Here is a 26,006-nt window from a genome sequence, read left to right on the forward strand (position 1 = left end):
TCATTTCAAATTGTGGTTTCTTTGGGGGTTGTTCTCTTTCTCCTCAATTAGATCATGGCATAACATTTCCACAGGTTTTTGCAAAATGGAGGTCTGTTGTTAAAGACTTCAGCAGTTAACGGAGACCTGAGCTGGAGCTTGAAAGTTGAGAAAACTAGAAGAATGCTAATTTATGAAGAGGGTGTGCCTTTTTTTTGTATACAAAGATGTACAGATCAGGATCGTATGTGTAAATGAGCAGCCCGCTTTGAAAATCTGAAGAGCTGAGGCCTGTACTCCCAAAGAGGGGATAGAACTTCAGCGCTGTGATTAACCCCCTAGGAACCAGCAAATCGGGGTTGTTTTATTCCCGTAGTTGCTGAGATTGGTGTTTGGAATATGCTGCCACAGGAGGTGGTGATGGCCACTAACCTGGATAGCTTTAAAAAGGGCTTGGACAGATTTATGGAGGAGAAGTCGATCTATGGCTACCAATCTTGATCCTCCTTGATCTGAGATTGCAAATGCCTTAGCAGACCAGGTGCTCAGGAGCAGCAGCAGCAGAAGGCCATTGCTTTCACATCCTGTATGTGAGCTCCCAAAGGCACCTGGTGGGCCACTGCGAGTAGCAGAATGCTGGACTAGATGGACTCTGGTCTGATCCAGCAGGCTAGTTCTTATGTTCTTATGATGCTGGCATATCAGCTTCCAGATTTAACCCCAAACTTCTCATACCGCAAACATTCTGGCAAGAGTGGAAACACCTTTTGACATACCCCAACTGATCTGCACCATAACTCTTAGGTCAGCACAATCTACCTGGGATCTCTTGTTATTTCCTGGCAAAAATTCCTGTCAGTCACACCTCAAGGGCAGGTAGAAAATCCAACACAGCGTTTTGTGGGACGGAGCTGCCACGACAGAAGAAGTGTGGCCCATTGGATTTCTGATTCACATGGGTTTAAAGGCACTGAAGCTCTGTTAGAAGAACCTGATGACTTGGATCCTTCAAACAAAATTCCATCCATGCTAGAAAATCTCTGCTGTAGAGCACCCTTCCTCTTAGGCTAACGCTTAAATGTTTGCCCAAGGCTCATGGTTTGCAATAAACCCTTACACAAATGAAAGTGTAAGCCTAAAAGGAAGCGTGCTCTGTGGCAGAAGCTATCTAGCGTGCAAGAGACTCGTTCGTAGGATCTAAAGCTCAGACCTTAAGACCCAGTAGGATGCTGCATCATCACCACCAATTGCGGCGTGCAGGCTTGAATATTTGCACACATGGGGCTGCAATTTGAATGACAACTAGAATTTTGGAGCAAGGGGTCTATCTGACCACTGTACTGAAAATGGTAAGTTAACCTGAGAATGCCCTCTGCAGGCTTTTTACCGCTGAGAGCAGAACAATCAATCTTCATCACCCATCACCATGTTTTGGGGAGAGTTTCATTCTGCCCAGCCAAAAGTGGTACCTACGCAAACCAAATCTGTATTTGATCAACACAACTGTCAATTCAACAACACCTCCCCTCCCCCCAAAAAAGCTGAAGGAAGTGTTAATGCCATTAAAGGTTCAGGTTGGCCTAATGGAAAAGGGGAGGGAAGGTACAATTTGGAAGAATAATCTTTGCTTTGTGTTTTGTTACAAACCTCTGTCGATTTTGCCATGTAGGCAGAACAGCCACTCTTTTCCCCCTGGCCTCATTGTTTAATAGAAGTCTTACATGCAGACATTAAAAACGGTAAAAGTCCATCATTGCTGTATGTTAGTCCATTGCTGAATACAGAGGAAATATGCCAATAAAGCTAGCACCCATCCTAAGTTGGCCTGTACCATACAGGACGTTCTAGGGCCATGGTGGTGAACCTATGGCACTCCAGACGTTCATGGACTACAATTCCCACCAGTCCCTGCCAGCATGGCCAATTGGCTGATGGGAATTGTAGTCCATGAGCATCTGGAGTGCCATAGGTTTGCCACCACTGGCTAGGGCAGTGGTTCTCAACCTTCCTAATGCCGCGACCCTTTGATACAGTTCCTCATGTTGTGGTGACCCCCAACCATAAAATTATTTGTGTCTCAGTTCCTAAGACCATTGGAAATACGTGTTTTCCGGTGGTCTTAGGCAACCCCTGGGAAAGGGTTGTTCGACCCCCCCAAAAAGTTGTGACCCACAGGTTGAGAACCGCTGGCCTAGGGACTTTAACAACCTCCAGTCCGGGCAATTATTGTGTAGTTAAGCCAGAGTTTTTAAAGATACGAGACACACTCTACCCAAAACCTACTGAGGTAAGCAATTATTTTGTAGCAAACACACTAATAAGACCACAGAACAAAGAAGGGGGGGGGGAAACAACTCATCATTATAAATCAACAATAACACCAAGACTACCAGTCACTCATTTTGGCTCAAGAGGGCAGCAGATATTATATTTCAGCTTGTCTTTTGGTTGGTTTTCTCGATCACAATATCCACCACAGTTGACAACCTACAGGCGTAGGATCTGTGCATTAAAAATGTATTCAAGTTACCCTATGAACAGTCCAAGGGGGGAAAATACAGATGGTAGAAGACAGAGGGAGCACCTTATGCAGGTAGGCACATCAGACTGGGTCAGAGGGTTGGGGGCGGGGTCGACTATGCTCCCCCCCTTAAATAACTAACTAGAAAAAACTGTAACCCAGGGGTCTAAACGGAAAAGTGACCACACCCTGGAAGTTCTTATCGCTAGCAATGATTGGATTACTCCCTCTTTTAGATTTTTTTTTTCAAAAAGGGAGGTTTACTGTTTTTTTTTAATAAGGCACTAAATAGACGCGTTACATAAAGGAAAGATACGTTTTTTAAAAAAAACCCACTTCTATAAATTCATTGACTTTGTACCTTTCGTAGGAAGCTAGATTTACTCCTTTTAGTTCTCTTTTTAAATTAAAAAAAAAATCTGCAAATCGTAGGTACTGTAAAGCTATTATCAAGAAACTATTGGAAGGGGGAGAAGGCAAGTTGCAATACTGTCAAAAGGGGGGGGGCAGGTTTCAGGAATCTATTACTAGGCAAAAAACGTTTGTTTGTTTTTCCCTAAACGGTGGAAAAATTTCAAGTTCATCTATTCGCTGTCCTGATCGTCCTCTTTAAAATACATATAAATAACGGTCAAACTGATCAGAACTTTAAAACTTCTTGCAAGTTGTTCTCAGGATTTTTATCCCCATTTTCCTTTCCCCACCCCTCTTCAAGTAATAGAAAAGTCGCATAAAAGCCGAGAGTTATTGCCTTGATATCTTTCATTTATGTTACCTTACTAGTTAGCATCTGGTAAAAAGTGGAATTACACTTCCTTGTAAAAAAAAGAAAATGGTCACTCGGAAAATTTCCCCTCTGCAAACCCTTCCGTGTTCTATCGTGGGGGGTTTTGTGTTCCGTGGTAGGTGGAATTGCGTAGCTGTTGGGACTGCCAACTTCCCAAGTGGCCCGTGCACCTGTACCTTGATTCTCAAGCCGTAAGCAGGGGTTGATGACTTTGATGGGTTGTATTGTGCTATTCCACTCAGCAAATGGGGTCTCCTTTCTCCAGCACAAGAGGTTCCTCCACCAGAGAACAGAGACCCCGTTATCTCAACTGAGCGGCAGGACGCAACCTCAAACCTCCATGCTGTACAGAACCAAGGCAGGTATTTCTGGTCAGTTGGCAACCCTTCCAGCTGTCACTTCATACCTGTGCACAAGGTACAGAAACAGGGGGCTTCACTCCCTTATATACTTAATATTTCTCCCCCCCACCCTGTCTCCCCTTTCTCTCCATAAATTCATCTCTCACTCTCTAGCATTCGGATCACGTACAAAATTCACCACGAGGGTTAACACAATCGACTGGATCGCGACACAATATCAAAATGTAAACAATAGAGTTTGTAAGACAAAATGCTTCATGAAACAAGAGAAGAGACTGCGACGGGCAGGGTGGGGGAAATATTACATGACATGAGCTGATTGGTTTAAAAGGGATCAGAGGTCAGGACCTGGACACAGGAGGATGCGCGACGGTCATGGCTGTGAGCGAAGGGTAGCCTTCCGAAGAGGTAAAGGGTTTGCTTCTAAAGCATCACGCAGGACTCTTTCACCTTTCAGTACATCCCAGGAGCTGAAACGTTTCCATCTACACCTTGCCAAGTGACTCTTTGGCGAGAATAAATAAAAACACAGTTAACAACCCGAGGCAGACGAGAAAAGGGGCAGTTGCCATTTCTTTCCACATGGACGCAGAGCGTAAGGATGGCTCCAGCCCAGAGACTGCTGGTACGGCTTACGTGCGGAGTCTGCATGTGCTTTCCTTCCCAATTCAATTTTTTAAAACAGTTTTTGTGCCCAGCTGTGCCCAACGAAGCCAGTTCCATGGACCCATCAGGGATGTTAGGAGAACCTTTCGTAGGGCGTCCAAGCTTGGCAGGCTGCAAACTGTGCAGGCCGCGAGGCCCTTAATGAGGTGACCAGATGCAAATGTACATAGAACAGTGGTGGCGAACCTTTGGCACTCTGGATGTTATGGACTACAATTCCCATCAGCCCCTGCCAGCATGGCCAATTGATTTTACATGCAAAAGCCAACTGGCCATGCTGGCAGGGGCTGATGGGAGTTGTAGTCCATAACATCTGGAGCGCCAAAGGTTTGCCACCACTGACATAGAAGTATTTCAGAGATGCGAATTTCCTTGGCTCTACAGGACACCCATGAAGACTCCCTTTTCCGAACACGGATTCAAGGCATAAGAGCCCTTCTCCTTCACACCTGGCCAACCTTCGTTTATGAACAGTATTTAAAACCGTAGAGGAAATTGAGCTTCCCCAAACCAGGTTTTCAGGGCTTTAAAAAAAAAAGTCATTTATAAGGCAGGTTTATGAGATTGTGAAGCTTTTTTTAAAAAAAAATCATCTTAATTGATGAAGAGAACCAGATTAGCCTGATATTAAAAAGACAATTAGAAGCAATCACTCAGTCATTAAAAGAAGGCATCTTAATGGCTACTTATACTTTTATGGTCCCCATGAAATTAGCGGGAGAGTGGCTGTGGAAAAGGGTCGTTCAATTGCCCTCTAAGGGCCTCAGGGTTCTGCAAACCTCGGTCAAAAGGACACGATGCCTGTGTTCGCGGGGGCTCAGCTGCACACACAAACCTCTTCTGAAAGCAAGGATTCCCCATCCATTGCTATGCCGAGCAGAATTTTCCATGCACTTAGAAAGGTCTACACACAAAACTCTCCTCAGCTCTGAAGGGATAGAAAAACGCCTTGCTTAAAGCTGCTGAAACCACAAGACCAGGCAACTGGGAATACATTTTAATGTTTGCAGTATCAAGTTGCAAGGTTTAACTATCGTCTTCCCAAAAACCTTCTAACCGTTCTTTCAATAACCATTCTTTCAAAACTTTGGGGGGGAAAATTAAAACTGTGATTTTACAGGCAACGTAGATGAGGGTATCTGGGAAAGATATGGAAGTACCCTCCCAAAAATGAAGAGGCACCCACACTGAGTCAATTGTGTGGGTTGCAATGCATGTATAGAAAGACTCCTTCCCCTTTAAGAATACACATAAAGAGGGGCAGGAGCCAATTTTTAAAAAATGGCAATTTACATATGCAAAAGCTCTTGGCAACTGAAGCGATGAGTGTCTTCATAGTTGGGTGGTCTGTACCCCAGGTGCAACCATGCAGTGTTTGCCATGGAACCAGCTCAGATTTGGGACTTGCTCATGTGACTTATGGAAAGTAAAACATTTACAGAAGATGCAGTCCTTCCGTGATGTTCCTAACAGTTCTGGTTCAATCTTCTGGGCTTTTTCCTCCCATTACAACTCCTTTAAATCTTCACTTAGATGTATTTTCCTTAACAGTTTTGTTTAGACATGATAGAGGCATCTGACCAACACAAGCACTGACACATTTATATTAAAAAATAGTGCAAAATTTCAACATTTATATAAATAACTCTAAACCCCTGCTTTTGTTTTTTTAATGTTTTTTGTTTCTTTTTCTTCTCTTTTTTTACAATGTAATACATGCATTTTTTGAGCTGGCTCTCAAAAATTGCCATATTTTAATTCTAGTTCAGAAAACAAACAAACAACAAAATCCCCCTTTTTTTCCGCAATAAGCCTCTTCTAATATAAAAATACTCCAGCTTCCCCAAACACGCATACCAGTTTCTCTTATTTTTTTAATATATATTTATATATATATATATATTGCAGATCTTTTAAACAAATGTTTTTTGTGCAAATATTTTTCGTCTTTAAAGTTAAGTGAAATAAACCAAAAAAAAAAGAAAAATTAAAAATGTAGCATTCGCACACGCAGCTGAACTAGAAACAAAACAAAGGGGGGAGAAAGAATAAGAGGACCGCTGTAGGTTTCATTTAAAAAAAAATAAAAAATTCTAGACAGAGCTCAACAAAGGAAAAAAAATCTTTTTTTTTTTGCAAGCTTTGTTGGCGTTTGTGCATTCAGACCAAACATAACATGTAAATATTTATACTACACAAAGCAGAGACGGGCGTTTTTTGTTCTGTGCGCCCGTTTCCCTGTCTCTTGATATCGTTCCCCCTCCGGTTAACAAGAAGTGCAGAGTGTTTGTTTTTTCTTTTTAAAAGGGGTGGCCTTTTTGCTTCTCTTTATCTTTGTTCCACGCCGTTGTGCTCTCGAGGCTATTGATTTGAGATGGAGGATGGAGCCTGCCGCCCTCCAGTATTGAGGGCATCCCGCTGTTATTCTGCTGGTGCTGGTAAAATGTCGAGCCGGGGAAATGACCTATGACCTCACTGTACGTGGGGGGCGGGCCTTCCATCCGGCCGTTGCTCCCGTAGCAGGTCGCGCTGATGCCCGAGTTGCTGCTGGGAGGGCAAGGTCCGCCATACACTGAGTTATCTATCAGATCACTGTCAAAGATGGTTCTGTTGGGAGGTGCTCGGACCGACTCCCGGTTGAGTTCCATCTGCTGCTCTGGATCCCGGAGCTGCAGAGTGCAGGGCCCCTGGTAAGGAGGGGGTTCTTCCCCGTCCGATAGAGAGATGGTGGGGGGCAGGTCAATCTCATGCTGCATGTAAGGGTAGGTCGGCTGGAATCTGTTGAAACGGTCCCTCTGTAAGAAGGATGGAACTGCTAGCCTGTCTGTTGGTCTTGGCGTGTAGACCTGCTGCTGGAAACAAGAGATAGGAGAAACATGACTATCAGGCACCTAGGGCTGCTTGTCAAGATGTGTTTCCCTGCCACCACTTCTTCAAGTGGAGGGAGAAATTTTTGAAAAAGAAAAGACATGCCATCACAATGAGCAACATCACTTCCAGGGAAGTGACATTACGCTTTTGTAAGAATTACTAGAAACTATGGTTTTACCAGAGCTCCCAGTGATTCCTAGAGCGACGATACTTCACTGTTCCTAGAGCAGTGACACATTTCCCCCGGAAGTGACATCACATCATATGCAATAGTGCCCCCTTCAAGTCACACAAATGCATACATGAACACATGAAAATGCCTTGTACAAGTGCCTTGCACTGAATCAGGCCATTGGCCCATCAGGGTCAGTATTGTCTGCGAACCTTTGGCACTCCAGATGTTATGGACTACAATTCCCATCAGCACCTGCCAGCATGGCTTAGATTGACAGCAGCTCTCCTGGATCCAGGCAGAGCTGTTTTAACTGAAGACCCTGGAGATGGAACCTGGGACCTTCCTCATACCAATCTCCTGCTGAGTGCCAATTACCGACTGGCCCTCACCACAGGCGTTTCACATGCAAGCGAACAAACAGTGCGTTAGGTATTTTAAATGTGCTCCCTACCTCCGTTACGCCACTTCCTGACACTGTGCTTTCTGAAGGCCACAAGCTTCCTTCCTAAAGTTGGAAAGAACAAGAAAAGGTTTCAGGTTTCCTTCAGTTCAGAGCAGCTGTCACCCTTCCACACAACTGAATGCATAATATATTATAGGGCATTTACATAATGTGTTTCAAGTATTCAGCATGTCTCCTATACTTATGCTTAGATAATTCTTTAAACAGCCTTGTGAGGTAGTCTGATAGGCTCGACATCCTCATACTGATGACTCAGAGGAGGGGCCTACTTAAGGGATGCCGAACGGAGCTTGTGAACTAGGTTCTTCTGGGGTTCAGAGATCATATCCTTAGCGTAGCATGGTGGCTATCTGAATAAGCAAGGCAAAAGGCACCAAAAATAAAGTTTCATCTGGGCATCTATACTTTAACATATAAGGGAGCTGAGGTGGAGTGACTGGCCCGAGGTCACCCTGGGAGCTTCATGCCACAGTGGGGATTTGAACTTAGGTCTTAGTGTGATATTGTAACCACTACACCGCACCGAAATGCATGCACACAATTCTCTCTGATGTGAGTTTCAAAAAAGGGATGACTATGCTCGGTCTCACAAAAAGATATTAGCATAGTGTGAACAGACGTCCTGCTTTTAGCGGGATAGTCCCGCTTTTAACCAATTTGTCCCGTGTCCCACGGGGTTTTTTAAATGTCCTGATTTTTGGAAGGCTGCCACACTGCCTTCTGGGGTACTTCTGGTTCCCGCCCTGTAACAGGGTGGGAAACCGGGGAGCACCCCAGAAGCAGTGCGCTCCTGCGGCCGCGTGGGTCCCACCTTAAAAAGGTGAAAATCTGGTCGCCTTATATTAGCAGGTTGTATATTCCTCCACCACTGAAGGCAACATGCTGGACTTTCTTTGCTGGAGAATACTCTGCCTGGGTCCTAGCCCTCCCCTCCCCTCCCCATCCATTTGAAAGTAAAAATATCTTCCGGTGTTTGTTTCAATAACGCACAAAATAATGGTTTTGACAAAGGCAGCTTGTAAAAATGAATTGTAATTCCCATATTTATTTGGGACTATATTCTAACGTGGAAGCATACAGTTTTCTCAACTGCTGCACCTCAACTGACTATACTAACATCTTTATCTGAGACACAGTATGAAAGGAGATATGATTGCAGTTTATAACATTATGCACAAGACATGATAGAGATACGATAGAGATTCAAAACACTATGCACAAGATTGACAGAACTGACAAAAAGGTTTTTTCCCCTCCCTCTCCAAAAGCTGAGCTCAAGAGCATCCAGCGAGGCTGATGGGTGGTAGATTCGAGATGGACAAAAGGAAATACTTCTTTACACAGCAAGCAATTGAAATGTGGAATTAGCTGCCAGAGTATGTAGTGATGGTCACAGGGGATTAGACAGATTCACAGACAACAGGTTTATTTATAGCTAGTAGACATGGTGATTAAAGAGAACCTTCATGTTCACAGGCAGTCAACCTCTTAGTGCCAGGAGGCAACATCTGGAGAAGGCCTTAGCCTCTGTGCCCTGTTGTTAGCCCTTCATAGTAACAAGCTGGTCACTGTGTGAGACCAGATGCTGGACTAGATAGACTACTGGCCTGATCCAGAAGGCCTCTTCCCCTGTTCTTATGATAGGGAGCCCTGATTGTACAGGATTCCATACTAGTATACGCAGAGATACTTCCACATGCATATGTCTGAAGGCAGAGGCATAGCTCCAAGGGGTGAGGTGCGTGCGATGCACCGGGCGCGCGCCCCTGTGGGGGCGTGTCGAAGGCATTCCGGGGAAGTGGCGGGGACGTTCCAAGGTGGGGCCGGACGGTGGCGGGGCAGGGGACGCACCAGTGCACCGGGTGCTTTTCCCCCTTGCTTCGCCTCTTTCTGAAGGACTGGGCATCGTCTGGGACCAAGGCTTTCTACAGTAACCTTAGACCCCCCTCCCCACATACCTATGTTCATTCTAGCCATTTAGAACATCTGAAAAGGACCGTACAGGAGCCAGCACAGAGAACTGATGCTGTAAAGGCTAATAATAGTAGCGGAATGGTATGTTGTACAAAACACCTTGCCAGTCTGTTCTCCCCTGATTTTCTAAACTTCTGAGTCTGCATACAAACCTCAAAGCGGTTATGCCACTGGCGGGGGTGGGGAGACGTGATTTATATGGAAATCAGATGGCCCAGATGCTTTCCTTCTCCCTTCCCCTTTATAGCAAGCCTTGTCTCAGAAATACTACACATCAGATAAGGAGCGAGCGACAATCGACTGCCAAAGTTGATTTCATGCGGAATGTTAATGCAGGTCCAACACCGGAGTGACGCAAGCAATACAACGGCTCGGTGCATACGTCACGTAAAGCCATGATTTCATTTAACTGTGAGTTGGATCCTGTGAATCTAGCTCACTGCCCTTAACCATTATATCACACTGACAGGAGGCCAAACAGGAAAGGTCATTCCAGGATAGGAGAGCTTCCTTTTTTACCACTGGCAAATTAAGGCCCCTTCCGCACATGCAGAATAACACACTTCCAATCCACTTTCACAACTGTTAGCAAGTGGATTTTGCTATTCTGCGCAGCTGCAAAGTGCATTGAAAGTGCATTATTCTGCATGTGCGGAAAGGTCCTCAAAATCTTCCTTCCATATTCTTGCCCTCGGTATGTACCTTAAGGTTGAAGACAGAGGTGGGGATCCAGGCATGAGTTCTCCACAAGGAGTTCCTGAGAGTAGGGTTACTAAAATTCATTTGTTATTGTGTGCCGTAGAGGGGGGTTACTAATTGGTGATTTTGCCACGTGATTTTTGCCTTAGTTACGGCCCTCCTCTCAGCAGTAGCGCACAGAACTTGAAGCAGTTTAGCAGGAGATGCATCGGTGTGCGTGGCAGCCTGCGCCTGCGTGCATATGTTTCCTGCCCAAGGACCGGCGCAGCGGCTGTGTCCTTGCCACAGCCCCGCCCAGGAATGCCCCACCCCTGGAATGCCTGGCCACGACCCTGTCATGCTCAGTCCAGCCCCATTGGCGCTGCGCCACAGCTTGAATCCCACCACCATGGGAACCTGTTACTAAAATGTTTGTATCCCACCAATGGTTAAAGATGAGTCCTAGGGTCTGGACCTCTAGCCAAAGGCTACATATTGTATTCGAAAGAGAGGAGGACTAGAGCTGGGTACTTTTCTTTTCCACATCTGGTTCCTTCCTTACATCCAGAACACATTTTCAGGCTGTTTTCTCAAAGCATTTGACTAAAACTCAAGTTTAATATGAGCTTGGAAGAGAAGAAGAGTTTGGATGTATACCCCCTCCCTTCTCTCCTGTAAGGAGACTCAAAGGGACTTATAAACTCCTTTCCCTTCCTCTCCCCCCAACAGACACCGTGTGAGGTAGGTGGCACTGAGAGAGGTTGGAGAGAACTGTGACTAGCCCAAGGTCGCTCAGCGAGGCTTACTTGGAGGAATGGGGAATCAAACCAGGTTCCCTAGAGCAGTGGTGGCGAACCTTTGGCACTCCAGATGTTATGGACTACAATTCCCATCAGCCCCTGCCAGCATGGCCAATTGGCAATGCTGGCAGGGGATGATGGGAATTGTAGTCCATAACATCTGGAGTGCCAAAGGTTCGCCACCATGGTCCTAGAGAGTCCACTTGCTCTCAGCCACTGCATCATGCTGATTCTCAAGTGTGGTATAGTGATTTTCACTGCCAGAAAGACAAACGTGGGCTCTGGATCAAATCAGCCTGAATGTCCCCAGAAGCCAAAATGACCAAACTGAGACTACTGTACTTGGGTCATGCTATGAAAAGACAAGAACCTCTGGAAGAGAAAATAACGCGAGGGAAGTTTGAAGGCAGAAGGAAAAGAGGAAGACCCAACATGAGATGGGTTGGCTCAGTCGAGAAAACCATGACCCTCAGTTTGCAAGACCTGAGCAAAGCTGTTGATGACAGGATGTTTTGGAGGCCATTAATTCATAGGGATGGCAAGTACTGCATTCAGTTCTGGTCGCCACATCTCAAAAAGGATATTGAAGAGATAGAAAAAGTGCAGAGAAGGGCAACGAGGATGATTGAGGGATTGGAGCACTTTCCTTATGAGGAGAGGCTGCAGCGTTTGGGACTCTTTAGTTTGGAGAGGAGACGTCTGAGGGGGGATATGACTGAAGTCTAAAAAATTATGCATGGGGTAGAAAATGTTGACAGAGAGAAATTTTTCTCTCTTTCTCACAATACTAGAACCGGGGGCATACACTGAAAATGCTGGGGGGAAGAATTAGGACTAATAAAAGGAAACACTTCTTCACGCAATGTGTGATTGGTGTTTGGAATATGCTGCCACAGGAGGTGATGATGGCCACTGACCTGGATAGCTTTAAAAAGGGCTTGGACATATTTATGGAGGAGAAGTCGATCTATGGCTACCAATCTTGATCCTCTTTGATCTGAGATTGCAAATGCCTTAGCAGACCAGGTGCTCAGGAGCAGCAGCAGCAGCAAGCCATTGCTTTCCACCCTCCCTGCACGCGGAGGCTTTCCCAAAGGCACCTGGTGGGCCACTGCGAGTAGCAGAGTGCTGGACTAGATGGACTCTGGTCTGATCCAGCAGGCCAGTTCTTATGTTCTTATGTTCTAAAAGTCTGAAATGACTTGACAGCACATGACACAGGTGAGCATGCTACTACGGCAGCTGACGCCACGTTCAAGATTCAAGGGTCTTCCCAATCATCCCCAGCGAGGGGCCAGACAGAGCAGAAGGCAGATTCCGTGAGGGGCTAAAGATGGCAAGCCACAAAAGCAGCCCTTGACCTCTTAAATGAGCTTGGGAAACAGCCTTATCCTGAGTCAGCTCACACAGTCTTTTCCTGCATCACACTGAGCTTGTATCAAGCCATGATCATTTTCTGTTATGACTGGTGGCAGCTCTTCAGGGACTTGGGCCAATGTCTTTCACATCATTGGCTACCTGGTTCTTTCAGCTGAACCCGGAGTTTCACATGCAAAGGAGGTGCTTAAATCCACAGAGAAGTGACTTCTGCTTCAGGAACCGAGCAGCTCTCCGATCCTGCCTCTCTCCTCCACAGAATTCCACCCAGTGCTGTTTTCGTACCAACAGTTGTGGCTTTTGAGGGTATGCATTTGTGGACGTTCAAGGGCTTAGCTGGCCCAGGGGAGCTAACCACAACCGCCCTGCTCACATTTTACTGCCTGCGCGGCAACGCTGTTTGGCTCCCTCTGAAGGGGCTCAGTCCGTCTCTTCCCATAACGTGAAGAAGACTTCTGCCTGGGAAAGCGCAAGCCAGCCCTAAAGCGAGGCAGCTGGGTTTGAGACACAAGGAACCCAACTTGGCTGGCTCGGAGGCCTTGCCTGACAAACGTCCAAACCAATGGGCAGAAAAGGGAAGAACTGAGAGACACGCAAATGTTTATTTTGCAGCATCCCGTTGGGAAGGTTTACTAATTGGTGAGTGTGTCACTGCCGTATGCTTGGCGGTTTATATTTAATTTGACAGTGGGCTAAATCATTGTGGGGCCCCATCTGCTGATCCAGGTCTGTGGAGCATAGCTGATGTCAGTCTGAATCCTCCAGTGAGGAGGGTGGGAGTGGGTGGAGGCGGATGGGGGGCAAGCAGTTGGGAAAACAAAGTCGCAGGACATCTATTTTCTCTGTGCATGCAACCATCAGACCCCCCCTCCCCTTTTAAAACTGATCAGATTCCAGAGCCAACTTTAGATCTTTTTGAATCTAAAAGCAAAGATCAGAACAATGTCACAGACAAACATTTTTTAAAAAATATCACAGATGTTTCAGACTCCCACGTAACTAAATTTCTCCAGAGCAGCTCAAAAACACCATTTAAAAATTTAAAAAAAATTTCCTAAGGCCAATAAAAATTATAAAATGCCCAATAATCTTGACAACCAATAAAGCAACTTAAAAATATAATCCTAAATAGCTGCAGTTAAAAAGCAGTCAGAGGAGGGGAAAAGTAATAGAGCTGTTAAAAACACTACTTGGTTGCCACGCGCCTGACCAAACATATTTTCACTTGGGCACCTAACCTCAGAGGAATAGGAGAATGACTGCTGGGCTGTATGTGTGTCCATTTATCTATATATACCAGTAATAAAGTTCATTTTTTAAAGAAGTATAATGGGCTCTAGAAAAATAGCGTGCGCACGCCGACGAAAACCGAAGCAAACCATGAAAACCGAGACGACGTTTTCAGGGAATGGATCGACGAAAACCGAAACCGACGAAAAACCAATGGCAACGAAAACCGAGGTTCCATTGTAGTTTAGTGGTGGAATCAGCTGCCTAGGGAGGTGGAGAGCTCTCCCTCACTGGCAGTCTTCACGCAGCGGTTGGATGAATACTCGTCAGGGACGTATTAGGCTGATCCTGCATCAAGCAGAGGGTTGGACTAGATGACCTTTATTGGCCCCGTCCAACTCTATGAAGCCATTGTCATAGGAAAAAAATCCCTTCTTTTGAAGCCACCAAGCTTGCTTACAGAACAGCAATTCTGAAAATGATCTGGATAGCAGGTTTTAACAGGGAGCTGAGTGGCCCTTCAAGATTTCTGGTTCCAAGACATTTAGCACTTCAAATGGCAAGCATTGGTAACTTGAAGGATGCTCAGAAACAAAGTGGATGTTCTTTTAGTACTGGAGAGGTATGTTCTCATGAAGCTCTTGCCGCCACTGGAAACACATGCTTGTAAACAAAGCCTGAAAAGTAGATCTGTTTAGTAAAATATTATCCTCCCCTTCTTCCAAGGAGCGGCGTAGATGGTTGTCCCTTCTTCATGTTACCCAAAGCATAGCTTTGTTAGACTGAGTATGTATGACCAGCCAAAGAGCATCCAATGACGTTTATGCCAGAGTGGATGAATTTAAAACAGCCTAATCTCTCCAATACCCTCACCACCATTACTCTCTCACTTCCCTGAGAGCGGCTCAACTTTTTAGAGTTGCAGCTGACTTAGGACTATCCCCTCAGGGGTTTCCAAGCCAAGAGATGAACAGAGGTGGTTTGCCATGTTCTGCCTCTGTGTAGCAACCCTGGACTTCTTTGGTGGTCTCCCATCTAAACACCAACCAAGGTCGACCCAGCTTAGCTTCTGAGATCTAATGAGTTCAGGCTATCCTGTGCCATCAAGGTCAGGGAATCAGCCACTCTCCCCAATGGGGACCTAGAGTGGCTTAAATTGGTCTTCCCTCTCCTGCTTTATACCCTCAGAACAAGCCCGGGAGGAAGGTTAGGATAAGCATCTGTAACAGGCCCAAGATCACCCAGCAACCTTCCATGGCAGAGCTGGTATTTGAAAGTGGGTCTCCCAGATTCTAGTCCAGGGGTCTGCAACCTGCTGCTCTCCAGATGTTCATGGACTACAATTCCAATTGGCCAGGCTGGCAGGAGCTGATGGGATTTGTCGTCTATGAACATCTGGAGAGCCGCAGGTTGCAGGCCCCTGTTCTAGTTTGACACTCTAACCACGAACTTTCAGCTTTCATATCCATCTGTCTATATATCCGTCTATTGAGATATATATAGTTTTCCGCCAAAAGAAAAGACAAACTATTGTGTGTCAGACTTTTAGGAGATGCCAGCATGCCAGTCTCCTACCGCATTATACCGTGCAAAGACATAACGTGATGTACCGGAGAACAACCTCGTCTGATGCAAAAGTTTGCAAGCCAGTCTGAAGACTGTGTTCTTTATCAAAGGTACTGGCGGCCTATCAAGTTCCTACATTTGATTTTTGCACACATCTAAAAGGAGGAGGAAAACGCATGCAGACCCGAAAATAGAATGCCGGAGGCCTCTCAAAACCTTCTGCTGAAATTTTTGTTCGGAGAGTACACCATGTTAACTTCTTCAATATATTTATATTCTACCTTTCTACCACTGTATTTAAGGCAGTTTACAGTATAGAGTAACATCTGCAAAAAAATTCATACCAAAAGAAAAAGAAGTAGAAGCAAAAAAAGGAGAATTGGTTTTTATACCCCCCCACCCCCACCCCCGGCACCTTTTCTACTTCAAGGAATCTCAAATCAGCTTATAATCACAATCCCTTCCTCTCCCCACAACAGACACCTGGTGTGGTAGGTGAGGTTGAGCGAGTTCTGAGAGAACTGTGACTGGCCCAAGGTGACCCAGCAGGCTTCATGTGTAAAAGTGAGGAATTAAACCTGGTTCTCCAGATTAGAATCCAATGCTCTTAACTACCACACCACACTAGCATCAAGTAAAAGGGACAGAAATAGAAGAGGAAATGAAAGGGATAGAAATGGAAAAGAAAAACAAAGCAAATTTGGGCCCTAACTTATGGATGATGTATATAAATGCAAAACAGAACAGCTGCAGCCAGTGACAATTTGCAGAAAGCATGGAGCTCAAAAACAGCTGGTTCCATAACATAAATAAAATTAATAGAGAGGTTTGTGTGTGTGTATAACTAAATAAATATGTGAAATGTGACTAGGGCTGCAATTTTTGGTTTGTGCACTAGGGGGAGCTTTTCCATCCTTTACAGGAGAAAAGCACCAATCTGTAGCTTGGTTGCCATAACTTGCTAAAAAAAAAGGCGGGGAGAAGAAACCCCCTCGGGGGGAAAAAAATCAAGATATTACTCCTTGAGTGGTGAAGTTTCCGGTGGATGCACAGAACTTTGGTATTGCTTCCTATGGATGCGAAGAAAAATGAATGGGAAAATGAATGTTCAAGGAAAGTAGAAATCACATTTCTGAGTACTCTCACAGGTAAGAAAAAGGGCGACTTAGGGCATTGATCCATGATGAGCTAATTTTCTCCTTGCAGGAAGTATTTTACAGGTGAGATCCAGGTTCAAATCCCCAGTGGAAACTGGTTGGATGACCTTGGGCCAGTCATGCACTCTCAAGCTAACCTACCTCACTGGGTTGTTGTAATGGAGGAGAGGAGAATGACGTATGCCTCTTTTTGGATCACCATTGGGGAGATAGACAGGACAAAAAAGATGTAAATATAAAAGTGCATCCCTCGCCTGCAGCTTCGAACTATCTCCTCACGACTCTGCCCTGCTTGTATTTCTGCTGCTTGTTTGAGACACCCAATCATAGAGTTGTCATTTTTTCTTTTACAGTCAGCATGGTCTACTGGTAAAGAGCGGCAGACTCTAATCTGGAAAACTGGTTTTGATTAGTCATTCCTGCACATGAAGCCTGCTGGCTGACCTTGGGCCTGTCACAGTTCTCTTCAAACTCTCTCAGCCCCTCCCACAAGGGTGTTTGTTGGGGAGAGAGGAAGAGAGGGAATTTGTAAGCCATTTTGGGACTCCTTACAGTTTACAAAAGTGGGGCATAAATCCAAACTCTTCTGCCTCTTCTTCTGTCTTCTTGCAGTCCATGTTGACAATGGATTACCAGGCAGTTGCATATGGCTGATGTATGCATAACAAGACCAGGACCATAGGAAGCGGGATCAGTCGAGGGGACCTTCCCAGCACAACTAATCCGGTGGCCCGAAGAGGCAACCCGGCCACCCAACCACCACCCATCCCCCCCCAACATATTGTCTCAACTAACAAGAAACAGCTGGAGAGTAAGCATCAGCATCAAGAGTACCTCCAGCCATTGTAGGAAAAAAAACTCTAGCACTGCCCTGACCCAGTGATGTCCCCTCTGGGTTGGTATCAGAAGAGACATCACAGCATTGACACAGCACTGATTCCATTGTGTCCCTCACCCAGCATCCATCTTTCTTAAGGCTGCCAGTGCCAGGTTGTGAAATACCTGGAGGTTTTGACGGTGGAACTTGAGGAGGACTGGCTTTGAGAATGGGATAATGCCATAGACGCCACTTCCCAGAGCGATCACTTGTTTCCAGGTGAACTAGCCTCTGTATAGCTGCCACTTGGAGGTGGCCACCTTAGTCCAAACAGTGGTGAGAAGGGTATCAAAACCAGACCATCTCACACCTTCAAGATTGTAAAAGCAGTAGGTAAACAGTGAACAATTTGAAGAAGTATTGTCGAAGGCTTTCATGACCGGATTCAACTGGTTGTTGTGGGTTTTCTGGGCTGTGTGGTCGTGGTCTGGTAGATCTTGTTTATTGGTATTGGTAGATCTTGTTATGGTATATATTGTTCATGTCCCAGGGTGGGGAACCAATCAGTAAGTGTTCCACCCAAACACTTACTGATTGGTAAGAGCCCACACCATGCAGGCTCTCAGATAATTTCCACTGGGGATTTGATTAGCCAGTTCCACCCAAACACTTACTGACTAGTTCCTCACCCCGGGACATGGACAATATATACCCCACCAAACATTCCCTTCACGCTGGACACAGTGTGTAACAGACTTCTCTCTGTGATACACCTCTGAAGATACCAGCCACAGATGCAGGTGAAACGTTAGGAACAAGATCTACCAGACCACGGCCACACAGCCCAGAAAGCCCACCACAACCAGTTTGAAGAGGATCAAGGAGGGTGCCCCCCGAGAAAAGAGACAGGAGCAGAGCAGGCTACTTACTGATGATAGGTTTTCCTCTCTCCTCCGCCCTTGGCTGTGCCGATTAATGAAGGACCGCGCAGAGAGTTTGTAGTGGTTCAGCAGACACGTGATGACCACCACCATCACCATCATTACCACCACGATTATGATTATCTGTACAAACTCCAACTCGGCTGCAAGAAAAAGAGAAGAGGGAGTCAGCATTCTTGAACCGCCTGGGTAAGAAAACGCACTCAATAGAACATTACAGCAGAGTTGTGATGCAAAGCAGAGATACGTCAACAAAACACTCTGAGGGGACAAGAAGAGGAGAGGACAAATAAGAATTCTCAAAGTAGCTTCCAAAAACTTCTCCCCTTCTTCTCTCCACAACAGATACCTTGTGGGGTAAGCAGGGCTGAGAAAATTCTGAAGAGAACTGTGACTGGCCCAAGGTCACCCAACAAGTTTCATGCGGAGGCGCAACGAAACACCTGGTTCTCCAGATTAAAGTTTGCTGCTCATGTGGAGGAGTGGGGAATCAAACCCAGTTCTCCAGATTAAATACCACTGCTCTTAACCACTACACAAGCTCTCAGATCTGGAGTCTGAGCTATGGAAAGTGGATACAAGACAAATGGCCAATAGGGTCTGCAAATTATCAAAGTAAGACGAGGAACTGCGACCATTTTTCCCAGAGAAAAGGTGGGTATGGGAGTCAGAGCCTTCGAAGAATTCAAATATTGAGCAAAACATTGAAATCTAGACAGGCGGCCAGGGTGGGGTGATGGTGGTAGTGGGGGGAGGGTAGGCAGAATCAACATCAAACCAGGTTAAAACTAGCCAAGGGTTAACTTTATTCTGACAAACTCTAGCTCAGTTTGGTGTCATCTATTTTTCAGCTACTGATACACTGCTAAAACTACACGTCAGGTTAAACAAAACCCAAGCGATATCAACTGAATACCCCCATGCAGTCTCCAGGTATGGACTGATTCGTAAAGTTGCTTTTCTCCCCAACCCACAAAGCCAGAAGGAATGACAATTCAGTGGAACCTGAAGGGGTCAGGTGTATGGTCAGCTTCGTGGTCACTGTATGTCAAACATACAGGGATTGCCAACGTGATGCCCCTGGCACTTGGCGCCCACCAGTACCTTTCTGAAAACCCACTAAGTGTTTGGAAAGTGAGTGGGGCCGGGGGCTTTGACTAGCAAGGTGCTGATTGGCTATATAGATTTTTAAAAAATGTTTCTTTGGCAGCAGCTGTCATGTCACAAGGATCTTCATTGTGCGACTGAAGGTAAGGTGATACAACAGTTTTGTGGCTGGCTGTCTCTCCTGTGGCAGCCATTTTGTGGCGGTGGTCACTGCACTGTCCCAGAATTCCATAGGTGCCTACAAGCTCAAAAAGGTTGGAGACCCCTGATTTAAGCCCTCTCCATAACAGGTTGCCCCTGTGGGCCCTTCAATTGACCCAAGTTTAGTGAACTGATAGGAGCTGTTCAGTCAAAATGGATTGGCACATTTTAATGTGCTATCTTTTCATGGCTCACGTGTAATGTATCAAATGTATCTGTTGGGGTTTTAATAGTCCTAATTCATTGTTATTGTGTTGTGCTGTGAGCCACCCTGAGGCAGGTATGCAAACAAATGATAAATAAAAATCTCATTGCATGTTGGCTGGAAAAAATAGGTTATCCAGTGTTAACACAGGCAAAGAGAAAGTGTTATACCAGGAGAGCTTAGATGTTCCTCTTCATGTCTCCTCACGCGGATTCAGAGGTGGGATCCAGCAGGTTCTCACCAGTTCCCGAGAGTGGGTTACTAATTATTTGTGTGTGCCGAGAGGGGGTTACTAATTGGGTCTGCTTTTCCGTTAGAAATTCCATTAGGTCCAAAAAATCATAAAAGTCCTGTATTCCCATTTCCCTATGTGGCTGGTTAGTGAAAGGCTAGAAAAACGGGATACATTCTCCCTCTGTTGGGCTGTTTTAAAAACATGTTTTAGTAATATGGTAAAGTTCCTTGTTTAAGGAAAGTATCCTTCTTTTGATTTCTAGAAACAAAATTATTTGAAAGTATTAAGTATTTGACAGGCAGTCAATTAGAGGAGAAGTAGTTGTTTCTGTTGGCAGTAGACAATAGGGCTTGCTATAATGAGTTTAAATTATGGACAGAAAGATACCAGCTCGAAATTAGGAACTTTTTTTTAAAGTAACAGAGAAATTATTAATGCCCCACTACCAGAATGCCCGGCCACGCCCCCGTCGTGCCCCGCCCAGCCCCATTGGCACTACGCCACTGTTTGAATCCCACCACCATGGGAACCTGTTACTAAAAAATTTTGGATCCTACCACTGCACGGATCAGAAATGGTGGACTTGGCCTTTACTTTGATTTCTCAACCAAGTGCTGAACACTTGTTCAGGGGACCTTCTGACCTTGACCTGGATCCTCCACTGAAAGAGGGCTCAGGATTTCTAGCATCCTCTTCACCCTCCAATCCACCCCCCATCCCAAACTTTTAGTCTAATCACACTAAAGCTTCAGTTGATCAACCTTCGAGCTGATGCTCTTGTTGACATCGAGACTTTGGGAAATGCTTATCAACCGCACAGAAGTCTTCTGGATCGTGCATCATGAGCCCCATGGCTGCCCCCCCCCCCCAAATCCCAACTAGAAGTTGTCCTCTCTGCTCACTATCTGTCCCTTCTGTGCCCAGCAAAGTCACCGGATGACACACAGCTGATTAATAACAAAGTCTCACTCTTCCATTGGGCGGGGGGGGGGGGGGCTACCCAGGCTTTTCTTAACCTGCTGCTGATTCCAGGCCATTCCCAGTGGCATCCACATACCAGACTTCCAGACGTAATTTAATTCAGTGCTCCGCTCAGCCAGCTGGCAGGAGTAGTTTGAATGGCTGGAGCTGGCACAGAAGTGCATTGCAAAAAAAGAAGGGGGGGGGGGGCTATAAACAACTGAAGCTGCCAAAGAAACACAAAAGCAAACAGGTTAACTTTGGTTTAGCCGGAGGAGGTGGAAACGTTCGGCACGCACACAGCTGCGGTTGGGAGGATATAGTTCTACCCAGGGCTTCAGAGTGTGGGAATGACTGAGATGGAAAAGATACCCTGCTATCGTTTGAAAGATACTATTATTCCCCAGTTTCGAGTCCAGTAGCACCTTAGAGACCAACAGGATTTTCAGGGTATTCACTTTTGTGACTCCAAGCTCCCTTCATCAGATATCAGAAGGCTTTGAAAGCTCTCGAAAGCTTATACCTCGAAAACTTGATGGTTTTGAAGATGCTACCGGACTCAAAGCTAGCTGTTCAATGGCAGACCGAACTAGCTGTCCTCCAAAACTGTTATTCCCCTGTGGACTCTGCCTTCAGAGGGTCTATTCTGCAAGCAGACTCTTGCCGGTATGCAAATTAATGCTGCCAAAGACAGAGGCTCACCTCAAGTCGAACGCAGTATGGATTTCCCTCACGTGTGCTATTAAGCAAGGCTCAAGGGGTTTTGCTGGGAAACGACCAAGGTTGCAATCCAGAGCCAGGGTTCAGCCTCAGACACCGTAACTGCAGGATGGAAGAATCCGTATTCGCACGACAGTCTCACAGATGGAAGTGGGAGGGCTGGGAAGGTGTGTGTATTGTGGTACACCCTAGATCTGTGGTGGCGAACCTTTGGCACACCAGATGTTATGGACTACAATTCCCATCAGCCCCTGCCAGCACGGCCAATTGGCCATGCTGGCAGGGGCTGGTGGGAATTGTAGTCCATGACATCTGGAGTGCCAAAGGCTCGCCACCACTGCCCTAGATTAACACTGATACGTAGCCATGGGTACGTAGCATGTAGTTCATATGGCACAAATGCACATATTCTTTTGACGAGTCAAATGGAGTGATTCAGGCTGGCTGTGTGACTGTTGACCCGTGGAAAGCACTGCGACACGTCTTTTCCAGCGTGTTTTAGTCAACCATTTCACATACTACAGCGCATTCACATTCATCCTTTGGGTGACCATTTGCTTGCCTCCAGTAGGGAATTCCCTGCCACCTCTGATGTTTGCGGCAGGAGAAAAAAGGGCATCTGACCGAGAAGTAATGTAACTTTCAGGCTACTGCCTAGGAATCCACCTCAATCTCTGCTTATTTGGTATAAATATGGGGTAACTCCTAGAAAGTAATCCAGATGAAAAAGTCAATTCAGGATCAGGTGTGATCCTCTCCCAGGTTCTGCCTCAGAAATCTCTCAAGGGTTGGGGGCAGAGGTTTGGCAACCTATATTCTGCATATATGTGAACTTTCAGTGTACTCTGGATGTGATGTCACCACACCACCAGCAATGCAGGGACCCTCTAGTATTTGGGCAAAAACTTTATGGTAAAAATGCCTTCTCCCATACAGTTTTTGCCCCAATACCAAAGTGATCCTGCTGATATGATGATGTCACTTCCACTGCACTCCAGAAGTGATATTGCCACGTTACCAGTGACATAGGTCTAGGCCTGGTTTTCCTGCTGGCAAGTCCAACCTACACCTGGTTGCTAGGGAGAATCCGGCACCCCTAAAATGCTCCAGTCCATTAATCGCCTTGGTTCTCTTCTTCTGTATTTTTTCCAGCTCTGCGATGTCCTTTTTCAGACGCAGACTGCACAGAGTATTCCAAATGAGGCTGCATTATAGATCTAAGAGGTACACATAGGACAATTTCCTACAATATTAGGTGGAATAGTTTTCCTTGTGCTCTAGGACACCGAGTGGCCTGGCCTTGGCACTGGGTCAGAAGTAGAATCCGGGGTCAATTCCACACTTGGGTTATTGACCTAAGTTCGAGCTGCGTTCAACCTAAGTGCTCCGCACAACCACTGGGATCGACGTGGTTTTGTACCAGCTTCGCCCTGTGTAACGGTCAAATTTCCAACTCCAGTTGGGAACTACTACTTTTTCAGGGAACCACGCTCGAACTCAGCTCGATTCCAGTAAAGTGCGGAATCTCTGGTGCCAGGAGTCCCCCATTCAACCAATCACAGCTGAGTGTTTCGGGCATGCGTACAGCTGGCCAATCAAAAAACGCCACCTTCGTCCCTCCATTCCTGTGGCAGTTTTTTAAATAACTTGTGTGGGGATAGACGGAACATGGCCGTAGAACAGTAGCCAATCGGAACGGAGCGGCGAAGAGGCACAGGATGATTCCGCCCTCCGAGCTGGGATCAAGCTGGTTGCAGTGGGGAACAACAATGGCTTCGACCTAGGTTAGTACCCTTCTCAGGGAACTGGGTCGAACCTATTTTACTCGTGTGCGGAATCGCCCTGGGACAGTCAGGCCTGATATCTGGCTGCTCTGCTTTTAAGCAAACTGAACACTTTCTGGAATACAGGGAAAATGGCAAGGTAAGGGGGGGGGAGAGAGTGAGAAGACTTAAGAAAAGGCATCAAACGCCACTCAGCAATGCTAACTATTTTTATCCAAGCTATGAACAGAGGAAAAGCCATGGAAACAAAAAATTTTTTTGCTAGAATCTAATCTCAGATACCATAGCTGGCAATTCAGAAGCAAGGAGTGGACAACGCAGCACTAGCTTAGGTAAAAGGTGGAAGGGATGGCGAGAAAAAACAGTGCAGAGTTTTCTTTCTGGCATTTTGAAGTGGTTAAGTGCCGATGAAAGCATATAAATGCCAAGCGAATGGAAGACCTGCCAATTGCTCGGGCACAGAGGGCTCCAACTGGCAGCCAGTGTGCCAGGCCTGGGATTGGGTTTCAAAGTTACATTTCCTGAGTCTTTTTCCCAGGGTGCCCCAAAGAACTCCAATAACTACGAACCAGGTCCCTGTAAAAAAAATTATTTGCTTGTCTAACTTAGCATTAATTAACCTGGTTTTAACATATTCCCCGATCTGGCCTGTCATTTTCATTTCATCAAATTATTCGTCGGCATAATTTAATGCAGCTCCATTTTTTTTTACATCCTCAAACGCCACAAAGCTGCTTATGCTTGAAACAATAATATCAACGATACAGAAATAGCTCCTGTGACATACACCAGAAAGCAGACATCCATCCCAGAATACACGCTCTCAAAATCCTGAAGTGAACTGGAATTTAAGCTCTATGCACGGTTAAAACACAGCTTTAAACGTTTCTCCAAAGAGGCAAGGAATAACCCACAGCTTGTACATGGAAGATCCCAGTGGAAACCTGGAACAAGTACCTGGAAAAATGTGGGGTTTTTTTAATCACAAGTTCATCTAAAACACTGTTCGCAAGTTATTGTGAACGCTCGTACAATCCTTGTAAAGTATATGCTTTTTAAAAAGTATATGTGTTGAATGTAACACGAGAACAGAATCATAGGCCGTTTCCGCACGGCCATGCTCGGGGGGTGTGTCAGCGTAAACGACGCTGACGCACCCCCCTGGGACCGTTCGCACGAATGGTCCCAGTAGGGGCGGGGAAGACAGCGCAGCGCAGTGCTGCGCCGTCGCCCGAACGCCTTACCGTCCCTCCGACGCGTCGCCCAGGCCAGGGGACACGCCCCCTGCCCTGCGCGACAGCTCTGGAGTCGCAGGGCAAGGGGGGGCGTGTCCCCAGGCCTGGACAACGTGCCGGAAGGTTGGAGGGAAGGTAAGGCATTTGGGAAAGGGGGGATGGCGCCTTCTAGCCACTGCCGTTCGCACGGCAGTGGTTGGAAGCTGCTGTTTCCGAAATACCTCGCCCACGGAGTGAAGTTCAGAAACAGCAGTTTCGCGCCGCTCAGGGGTTGCGTCCGTGCGAACCCCTCCCCAGGGACGCTGTTTTTAGCGTCCCTGGGTCGCTGTATTCCGCCCGTGCGGAAACAGCCATAGAGTTTGAAGTGTACATAGAGGCCATCTAGTCCAATCCCCTGCTCAATGAAGGATCACCTTAGAGCATCCAAGACAAATGTTGGTCCACCTGCTTTTTGAAGACTACCAGTTAGGGGGGAGTTCACAACCACCAGAGTCTTAGGCAGCTGATTCCACTGCTGAGCTACTCTTACTGTAAAACTTTTTCCTAATATCCAGCTAGTACTTTTTTGCTCATAATTTATACCTATTATAGGGAGTCCTATCCTCTGCTGCCAACAAGAACAGCCCCTTGCCCTCTGTTAAGTGACAGCCTTTCAAATACTTAAGGATGACTCAGTGTATGTATTAAAGATTAAAATTTACACTGTATCCGGACTATGCAAGCATTTGCTTTAACTTATGAACCCAGTTTTAGTCTAAAGCAATGGCACACATTTTGCTGACCACCAACATGGGGTCTTGTTCATCCAGTCTGACACATTATTTCCTACCTTCCTAGGTGTTCACGTGCCATTTATAGTTCGTATTGACCTATCTAGCATCTGGCCACTGAATTCTGTGTTCAAGGGTAAAATATCCCATAGAGTACATTAACACTGCAATCCTAAAATATTCCGCCTACTGTGTCCACTGAAGTAATAGAGACGGGTGAAGTTCTGCGTAGAATCACACTGTTTAGCAATCAAAGGGTATGTGTGTGGTGGGTGGGGTGTTATTAGTGAGAGCCAGCCTGGTGTAGTGTTTAAGAGCAGGTGGACTCTAATCTGGAGAACCAGGCTTGATTCCCCACTTCTCCATATGAGCTACAGAGTCTTATTTGGCGAACTGGATTTATTTCCCTGCTCCTCCACATGAAG

General features: G+C 46.0%; 1 protein-coding gene across 3 annotated transcripts in view; it reads right to left on the reverse strand.

Moving 5' to 3' along the window:
- Positions 1–4,901: 4,901 nt before the first annotated feature.
- Positions 4,902–26,006, reverse strand: part of PMEPA1 (prostate transmembrane protein, androgen induced 1) — a 93,289-nt gene continuing 72,184 nt past the window's right edge. The window contains exons 2-4 of one of the 3 annotated variants that reach the window (XM_048498249.1): positions 18,353–18,507; positions 7,813–7,866; positions 4,902–7,167 (exon numbers count right to left, since the gene is read on the reverse strand). In XM_048498249.1, the coding sequence (XP_048354206.1) occupies positions 6,616–7,167; positions 7,813–7,866; positions 18,353–18,507 (761 nt within the window). In that variant the 3' untranslated portion in view covers positions 4,902–6,615. The remainder of the gene's footprint in view (positions 7,168–7,812; positions 7,867–18,352; positions 18,508–26,006) is intronic. The other 2 variants (XM_048498250.1, XM_048498251.1) reach the window with 2 other exon arrangements.

This window comes from Sphaerodactylus townsendi, linkage group LG05, assembly GCF_021028975.2.
Source record: "Sphaerodactylus townsendi isolate TG3544 linkage group LG05, MPM_Stown_v2.3, whole genome shotgun sequence".
Classification (NCBI taxonomy): Eukaryota; Metazoa; Chordata; class Lepidosauria; order Squamata; family Sphaerodactylidae; genus Sphaerodactylus; species Sphaerodactylus townsendi.